The sequence below is a fragment of the Candoia aspera genome, chromosome 11 (genome assembly GCF_035149785.1).
Source record: "Candoia aspera isolate rCanAsp1 chromosome 11, rCanAsp1.hap2, whole genome shotgun sequence".
In the NCBI taxonomy this organism is placed as follows: Eukaryota; Metazoa; Chordata; class Lepidosauria; order Squamata; family Boidae; genus Candoia; species Candoia aspera.
Window position 1 is genome coordinate 18,864,745 of NC_086163.1, and position 9,644 is coordinate 18,874,388.

At 39.7% G+C, this 9,644-nt stretch overlaps 1 protein-coding gene across 2 annotated transcripts; it reads right to left on the minus strand.

Moving 5' to 3' along the window:
• Window positions 1–334: 334 nt before the first annotated feature.
• SNX20 (sorting nexin 20) lies at window positions 335–4,233 on the minus strand. Of its 2 annotated transcripts, none has more exons than XM_063312686.1 (4): window positions 4,146–4,233; window positions 2,297–2,466; window positions 1,825–1,910; window positions 335–1,153 (listed from the first exon to the last, which is right to left on the minus strand). In XM_063312686.1, exons 2-4 carry the CDS (start codon window positions 2,457–2,459, stop codon window positions 485–487), a joined length of 918 nt encoding a protein of 305 aa, XP_063168756.1. In that variant the 5' UTR covers window positions 2,460–2,466; window positions 4,146–4,233; the 3' UTR covers window positions 335–484. The 2 variants fall into 2 exon arrangements, with proteins under 2 accessions (XP_063168756.1, XP_063168755.1); XM_063312685.1 differs by having other exon boundaries at window positions 1,768–1,910.
• Between the last annotated feature and the right edge of the window lie 5,411 nt (window positions 4,234–9,644).

Here is a 9,644-nt window from a genome sequence, read left to right on the forward strand (position 1 = left end):
TTTGAAGTACTGTGTGTCTTTGCTAATCTCTCCTTAATGTTTATATCCCCAAGCATCACCAGATGCAATCCCTGTGAATCCCCAGAAACAGCATAAGAGAATAACTGATCACCAATGGGATAGACTCAAGTATCATATTAATGTTAGAATTGTGCTGGATATTCTAGAATACTTTTTTAAAAATAATTTTTATTGCTTTTTAAGAAAACACAAAACACAAAACCAATATTAAGATACATACACTATCAAGGGGAAAAACGATTAAAAAGCGCAATTACAAAAAAATGAAGAAATACAAAGGGAAAAACAAAAGAATGAGTGAGAGGTTTTTCTATTTGCTTCCTGCACACAACAAATCATTTATTAAACTCTTCTCTCATATTTTTTTCTCTAAGTTCCAACTAACTTTCAGTCTTCCTTTTTTGTTGGGAAAATGCTCCTGCCTCATCAAAATCTGCATTCTATTTCTCTCCCTTTCTTCCTCTCAGTGTATATATTCCTGTACGGTCAGTTCCTTCAGTGTCACCATTTTCGGTTGACGCTTCTTGGCCTTCCTGTCTTCCAACTTCTTTTGGAAGAACAAAAAATCGTTCCCAAGTTCATAGGCTAAGAAGATCATTGTTTCTAACAGGGGTATGTAGTACCGGTGGCCAGGCTGTTTTTCTAAGCGCTGTAAAGCCTTTTCTCCGAATTCGAAGGCACTTTTGAAGTTCTCCAGATCTTTGTGACATACAAGGATGGCACAGAGTGTGGGAACCAACAGAATGGGTCTATGCTTTGTGAGCTTCTCTTGCAAAGCTATGGCCTCCAGAAGACCTTCCAAAGCTTTGGTGTATTGTCCTCCTCGAAGGCAGCTGTAGGCCTCTTCCAGCTCAGGCCTGGTTAAGAAGTCAATAAACATTCGAGATGACCTGATGAACTCCATGGAGTATAGAAGCCGCAAATAATCCTGGAAAGCTAGCTTTCTCTCCATTATGACCTCATCCATGAAATTGCCAGTCAGGATTTTTTTGGGAAAGACAAGGTCTTCCATTTCATCATAAAACTCTTTCAATAGGTTTATGTGCAGCTTTTCAAAATCAGAATACCGACGTTCAATCACTGATACATTGCTGTCAAAGCTGCCGGTCTGGATTATGATGATTTGGTACTTCTGGCAGGGACACACAAGCAAAATATTTTAGGAATGTCAGATGGAACAGCAGAGCCAATCAACTGGAAGTTACCCTGAGCATGGGTTGTGTTTCTACATTACTTTGAATGTTTGTGTTTTTGATTTAGCACAATATACAGGCCTCTCACCATAGTGTATGGTTTAACATTATGTGTTAATTTAAGTCCTGTGGTTTAATCAATAAGCCATGATCAAAGTAATCATGACTTAGTACTTCGTATGAATTGCTGGGTCACACATAATGCTACACCATAATCTATGGTTTACAACCACACAGCCCAGGGTCCTACACTGCTCAAAACCGTGATGCTTGTTCTAAGGTGTAATGTAGCTTAATCCAGTAATTGCCATCATCACTATTGCTTATGCTTATTATGTTGTGTCAACCTAATCATTGTATTCATAACCACAGTTCAGTGCACAAGTGAAACCATCCAATCCTGACTCAACCAATGAGAGGGGGAGAGGAATTATTTAGCTAGAAATCTGAGCAATCTTATGTCAACACAGATTGCTTCAAGTACTAGGCTGCTTCATCATCATCATCATCATCATCATCATCATCATCATCATCATCATGTATATTAGCTTACCACATATTTAGAGAAAGGCTTCTCTACAATTTTGGCTGATGGGATTTCAAAAAGCACCTTGACTTCTCGGCAGTTTCGTTTCTCATTCTGCCAGTATTCCTGAAGTTCTTTAGTTGTCATGGAAGAATTGGGACTTTTCTCACCTAAAATAAGGTCATTGATTATAGAAAATGTACTGATTTAGAGTAATGGCATGGATAGTCAACTTTCCAGTATCTTCAGTTCACTGAAATAATTTTAACTTGGGATGCTAGGGGAAGAATGTATAGACTAGTTTCATACATTAGTTTAGTTTAACTATAAACCATAGTTTACAAGCCATAACTGCTGGATGCATGCAATGTGTTAAGCAGAACCAGAACAAACCAACAAGGGCAGTTAAATCTGAAACCACAGGTAGGTAATCTTATGCTCTCCAGTTGTGTTGGATTACAATTCTTGCAGCAGCTTTCCAATGATGGGGCTGATGGGATTTGGGCTGCAAAACATCTGGAGGACACTAAGTTGCCTATCCTATAAAATTGCTTACCTGTTTGGCTGGTGCTCTCCTTTGCTTCCTGTGTTGCTTGAAATGAATTCATGTCTTCATAATCATCATCTTCATCTGAATGGATGACTGTAGGAGGCTTGGATGCAACTGCTAACTCTTCCTGAACTACTTCTGTTCCCGAGTAGCACTGGCTTTCATCCATTGTAGACCTTCCAGAGACAAATATAATCGGTACATTAAATGAAACTCTTCAGGCATGTTTTCACCATATTTTGTTGAATAAGGTGCAGTGGATTAAGTTCACACAAACCACAATCTGGATGGAACTCTCTTACAGCCATCTAACCTAGTGACTCTCTAACTGTCACTAGGGGTTGCACTGCCCCAGACAGACCTGGTGCATAACTTAGGGGTCCTCCTGGACTCATGACTCCTGCTTGAGGAGCAGGTGGCAGTCATGGCCAGGAGGCCTTTGCGCAACTTCATGTTGTGTGCCAGTTACGCCCTTTCCTGGACCGAGAGGCTCTTTGAACAGTCACTCGTGCCCTGGTCATCTCCCGTAGAGACTACTGCAATGTGCTATACATGGGGCTACCCTTGAAGAATATCTGGAAGCTACAACTGGTCCAGTATGCAGCTGCACGGGCGATTTTAGGTGCCCCAAGGTCAGCACATGTAACATCTTTGTTGCATGAGCTGCACTGGGTCTCAGTCTGCTTCCGGGTCCAATTCAAGGTGTTGGTTATCACCTTTAAAGCCCTACATGGCATGGGACCAGGATATCTGAGGGACCGTCTCCTGATTACATTGATCCGCCCCACTCAGTCATGCAGGGAGGGCATGTTATGGACCCCATCTGTAAAAGAATTCCATCAAGCAGGGTCTTGGAAGCATGCCTTCTCTGCTGTAGCTCCCACCATTTGGAACATCCTTCCCCCAGAGGTGAGACAGGCTCCTTTGCTCCTGGACTTTCGAAAAAGATTAAAGACCTGGTTTTGTCAGCAGGCATGGAATGGGAGGGGGAATAGCCATACTTGGGGATGGCTAGCGCCCTACAGTGACTTCTGATGGACCTACTATACTCACGGTCTGATAAAGAACTCTTGCCCATCTTGATTCCATCACATTCTTACTCTTATTGTATTGATTATATTTATAACTGTTTTGGTTTTTAATTCTATTTTATTGTAAACCGCCCAGAGTCCCTCCTTGTGAGGGAGATGGGCGGTGATAAAATTTGATAAACAAACAAACAAACAAACAAACTAATGGTATGTGGGAATGACCTTGGGAGATGGGGGAAGAGATTGTAGGGAACGATCAGAGAGAGGACATAGCCCGCAGCTGCATAATGGGCAGAGAAAGAAACTCAGAAAGGAGCCTCCCTAACTTCTCATGTTGTAGAAGAGACGGTGGGAGATTTGTACTTTCAGACTTGCAAGATTCTGCTAAATGTAGCCTTACAATAAAGTAGAATTAGCTCATCTGGACATGTTTCCTGTCTGGTCTATCTGGGAGGGCTGACACTCACAGACTCCAGGACAGAACAGTGCAGTTAGGAGAAGGCTTAGATTCTGAGGGCTGGGATCATTCCTGCTACGCAAAGACCTCAGTATGATGTGTGAACTGAGATGATTGGGTTTAGACAATAAACTATGGCTTACTCATAGGTATCATGGATTACTATCTGGTGTGAAAAGAGCCCCTGCATGACTTATCTCTATTGAGATAAGGACCAAAAAAAAAACCCAACCCACAAATGCTTTTAAATGAAAGCTCTTTCAAAGCAAGTCCCAGTCTCAGTATCCTAGGCAAAAATTACAAACAAGCATACCCCACAAGCTTGAAAGTTGCCCACTCTGTTAATTAAAACATACAAAATCCTGACCTGGTAGAATTCTGGAAATTACTTGATGTGATGTGAAGTTCTTGCCTCTAAAACGCTATGATAGCAACGCTTCTGGGCTCCATTTGAGATCTCAGGAGACAATTAACATTAAGTTTCACTTTAAATATCTTGGCCAACTTCTCTTTTACTCTAACAAAGAAGGAAGTTTAGCTGAGCTTCCTCATTCTCAGTTTCATTTTCACTGTTTTAAGAAGATGGTTACTACAGAAATTCTGGTGGAGTCCAAATTTTTAAAAATGTGATCTATTTCTGAAATATTTTGCCTGGTCCTTTATGTGAGGACAAGATCTTGGTACACTCCTAATAACCTGATCAGTATTGAGAACAGCAATCTTAAAAAGTTGTCTGAATATGATAGTGCAGCTGGTGTATGTGTTGATTGCCCCATTCACCTATTTTCTGATGTTCACATGAAAGTTTGCAGTCAGAAATGCCTCAATTTATTGAGTTAAGAACCAGGACTTCAAGAACTGGATTGGGGAAGGGCACTCGGCTTTTAAAATGGGTTTAAGACCTAAGCATTGATGCTGCTTTATCTCAGACGTGCTGTTTTTCCTTCTTTGTTTTTATGGCTTGTGTCTACTGATTTTTGACAAAAATCATGTATACCCAACTCCAAAACTCAGCAATAGGGCAGAATGGAAATACTTGACATCCATCATAATTAATTGATGATGACGAAAGAATCTGAAGCCTCATATTTTAGCCTTTTATATCACATGTTTATTTGGAAGGGAGATTAACTTAGTTCACAGAACAACATGTTGGTTAAGTACAGTCATAGAGTGCCAGGCCAAAAATCCAAACAGGAGAAACTCACCATGGGCTTTATGCATTTTTTTCCTGGATTGCCATCTATCTTCTGTTTGATCAACTTTGTCGGTTTGCCCCTTGCCAAGGGCTCACCAAGTCTAACTTCTCCTAAGTCTGCCCATGGCGATGTCACCAATGAGGGATATTTCTAGGCTACAGTTACCCAGATGCATCAAGTCCCCTTGAGCTTCTTAAAGTAAATGGAAATGAAGTAGCAAAAATAGGATTAATATTTATCAGTTATTGCCTGTTAAGCAGGTCACAGTTGAAATAAGCTCTACAAATAAGTGAGCAGCCAAATTTTTGACTATAAATAAAACGTTCAAACTGCTTCCTGTCAAAGCCAATAAAAGACAGCCGAGAACTTTCTGATTTACCATTCTCTAACTGAATCTATCAGCAGAAGATAAAATGGCTTAAAATAGCTGCCATAGTCTAATAACAGAATTGTGCTACCATGAGTATCTCACGGTTGTTTAAATTGCTGAGGATTCTGGCTGATAATTTCTGTTCCAAGACTCTTTTTCAGCTGTTTTACCTACAGTTCCTTGAAATAGGTTGCTTTATATAGGGGTGAGGCTTTTTTTTTTTTTTTTTGGCAAGGGTGAGATTTGGGGCACTAAGAGATTTCTCCCCCCCTCCAAAAAAAACCCCCGATTGTGGAAGACTTTCTGAATTTTGGGGAATCCAAAATTGCTGACACCATAAAAAAAATAGAGTGAGCAGATCATTTCTCCAGAACGTAGAGAAAAACATAATGAGAAACTCCTTCAAAGAAAAGGGATGACTGAAGTAGGTTCTTCAAATTTTCAACTAATGGCCTAGATCATAAAACACAGCAGGTTGGGACTCAGAAGTTATTAAGCTATGATAGTTTAATTTTGATTAAGTGTGCTATTTGACTCCAGATCCTGTGGTTTGTCAACTGGAGAATGTAGCTTAGATCCTGCATGCACACATCCCTCATTCAACAATCTGGGCTTAAACAAATGATAATTTAGCATTGTGTGTGAACCAGGTTATACTCTTGTATTTTGCATCACTCTGTTTACAAACACAGAACAATTTTACTTCTTAAAAATGTCTAATGAAACACCCCCTCCTACCACCAAAATTAAGCTGGAAAACAAACATTTTAAAAGATGTTTGGGTTTTTTTGTACAATGTGAGATGAGGTGAACATCCATGCAGGTTTAAAGAATAGTTTTAAATCTTCTGACAGAAGCCTACTGCCCTTTTCAATCTTGTGTACTGATGACAAAGTTGCCTCATGGTTTCATATGCTAGTGATCTTTAATTATCAAAGGTGCATTCTTGTGAATAAAATAAGATTGAAATACAGTTAAAGTCATTCCCGCCCCCCACCCCCCACAAAAAAGGAAGAATTCTGTTTGTTGATATTCCAGGAAGGTGATTCTTTGTAATACACAAAATTAGAAATAATAGAACAAATATTGTTGTGAACAGGAGGCTAAGTGATGTTTTAGAAAAAATCTTAAGCTGCTATGTTTGAAGCTTTTGGTACATGCAGTCTTGCATTATTCACGATTCAACAGATATATTGGGATTATCCTGGAGGGGAAAAAATTAGAGCTATAGATATGAAGGCAGAAAATGATGCTACTTCCCCTGCTCCAAAGGGCTAGCTGCATTATTTCAGTTCCTATTCCTTCCGAGCTCCCCTGCAAACCTCCAATATCAGCATTCAGGCTGCCTTTAAGTCATGAGGGCGAGTCTTCTCCAAGGTTGTGCCTAAAATTGCTTGCCTTACTCCCTGCTCTTTTTTTGTATTGCAAATCCCTTTTTATTTTGATAGGTAGATGGCATCTCAAGCTAGCGATATTTATTCTCTTTCTTTCCTTGTGGAATTCTTTAGCATGTTTGTGTTTACTTATCTTCCTTGTATTTTGATGCTCTAGACAGACTCAAGTGTTTTTAAAATGTTTATTTAAAAAAGGAAAGGCAGGGTAGAAATACAGTAGAACACAATAATCAATCAACAAGGTTCTTTGAAATTGAAGAAATCCAGAACCTGCAAAGGATATGTATAGTTCAAGGGTGCAGAACCTGTCCCCCTAGAGGTGCAAACAGACCTATTTCAAAAGCCTCCTGCAAGTCATAGTGTAGACTTCTGGCCAGAGTGATCCACACTAGTCTGCTGTGAGGGGAAGGAAAAACAACTGTTGGAAAGATAGAAGAAAAAAGGAAGTGCCAGAGAGACCATAGCTAACTTCACCCACTGCTTAAGATCCACCCACCAAGGACATGGGACCTTCTGCAGAAAAAGTCACCCATCCCTGCTGTAGCTGCAGTGGTAAAAAAGACATGGGAGATACATATGCTGATATGATAGAATAGTTTGTCAGGATTCACTCTAGGTTCCCTCCTAAAGACTGTCTGCCTCTGAACCAACCTGGCTGTTCAAAGCCTGAGATAACGGTCAGTATAAGCCAAGAGCCCTTCTTCCCTTGGCTTATAAAAGGGTACAGCTTGCATAAGAATCTTCTTTGTTAACCCTCCTTTAAGGCCAAATAATTTATGCAGGTTGTCCTTTGCCCACCAATTTCTTATTTTTCTCCAAATGGTCCAGACTGATTTCTTGTTTCCTCTCCTATTTCTTTAGGTTCTTTTTGCATAATCTGATCCATTGGGTTCTCTATTGTCTCATATACTTTGAGGTCATGGCCTGGACATTTACTATATCCCTTCCATTCATCCAGGTAGCCCTGGAGATTGATTTGCATGTTCCTCTGATCTCGATCATCTTCTAGATGTAGCTCTGAAGTGCTGTTCAATAAGTCACTATCCTCTTTCACCTCGTGCATCATAGCAGTAATTTCCATACTATCGTTGTCCATGATATCTGGAATGCTGTCTGATAAGATGTCATGGACTATCACTGGTTCCAGACCTGGTGTGTACCACTTGGTTCCAGAAAACTCCAGGATTTTTTCCATTGAACTGCAGAAAAAGCAAATATTTCATCAGATGCAGAGCCACTTTTCAGACTGACCAACAGAAATTGGCCAGTGGCCCACAGGTGATGGGATACACCCCTGCAAATATCCTGAAATAGAATAGGAGGTGTTCTGGATTGTTTTATAGGCTATGAGGAATAGCGTCCATGATTGCTTCTCTAAACAAAAAGAAAAGACATATTTACATATTATCATTTCAATAATAGGTGACAAAGGGGTACATGCTTGTCAGTATTTTGAAAAGTCGGGATTCTCTTTTGGAATGTTATGATTTTTTGCATAACACTTAAGAAAACAGTCCTATGAGAACTTCTCAAAAGCCTACAGATTTACTCCAGAAATCAAACAAAGAGAACCCATTTCATCTGACAGTGTTTTACAATACTATTTCTTTTACTGATGCTCTTTCCAAATATCATTGCTTGATATTCAACTTTGATTGGCTGTTTGGAAATCAGCTAATAATAGTTTGAACAATATTATACAGGTTTGTCTCTAATCTTTTGATCTAGATATTCTGATTCTTTCATCTAGTATCCATCTTGCTTGCTGGCTTCCCTTTTTCAGCTGATTTGGGGTAGTTTCTAACGCCCCTATACTGAGGTTGGATATGAGCTTCTCCAAATTGGTCCTACTTACCAACTTACTATTTTAGCAAGCCAAAGAACAGAAAGAAGAATGGGTACCTTCTCCTTGTCCTAAAACAGCAAAGACAACACAGAATAGTTCCATGGAAGCATCTCCAGCACTTTGATGTCCTCATTTGTTTGAGCTTTTGAGGTTGCACCAAGACCTCTTGGAAAGGTCTCCTGAGAACAAGACTTCTGCACCTTGCAGTCAGATCTATTAAGTCCAAAAACTAGGCAACCAAAGCTCCCTCTTGGCTTGGATGGAGATATCTGATTAGTGAATGCTCAACCTCTATGACACTAGACTACCTTGGGCTGCCTTTGTGACACCTTTTGGCACATGCTTTCTCTGTATTGTTCCAAGTAATTTGCATACTGGCATCACATTGGTGCAGAAGTGCTAGCAAAGTAGCAGGTTTTTAAAGCTAGAGCACAGGGGTTGAAAAGTAGGCCCAAATTTATCCATAAGTACCAGGGATGGTTTAAAACTGTAGCAGTGCAAAATATGCTGTTCACTAATAGGTCTGTGCAAAGTTATGACTTTGATGATGTTGAGTAAAGCACCCCATTCAAGATACTTCATGGGGCCACCTGTTCCAAAGACTGAAGTCCCTTCTGGCTAAATCAGTGTATGAATAAACAGGTTTCTTCTTTTAAATGGATATTATGGAACAGAGTGATGTGAGATGTGTGTGACCTGCTTCACACAGACCTATTAATTGCTGCTTTAGTGTTTTTATGTTATTTTTCTATTTCTCTTGCATTTTCAAAATCATCTTGTGGTTCTAATAAAAAAATTGGTACAGAAATACCTAATTAAAAAATGCAAAGACTCTGGACATTTAAAAGAAGAAACCTATTTATTCATACATTGATTTAGGGTGAACTTTGTTGTTTAAGGAATCCTGCTCAAGAGCAACAAAAAGTAATGTTTTTTCCCACATAGAAAAGGGGACATTTTAACCACATGGCCACGGGGACCATGACAATTGCTAACCAGGCTGGCTAATGTGTATAGCGTTTTTAATACCTGCATTTCTTTTGGATAGATTTGATTT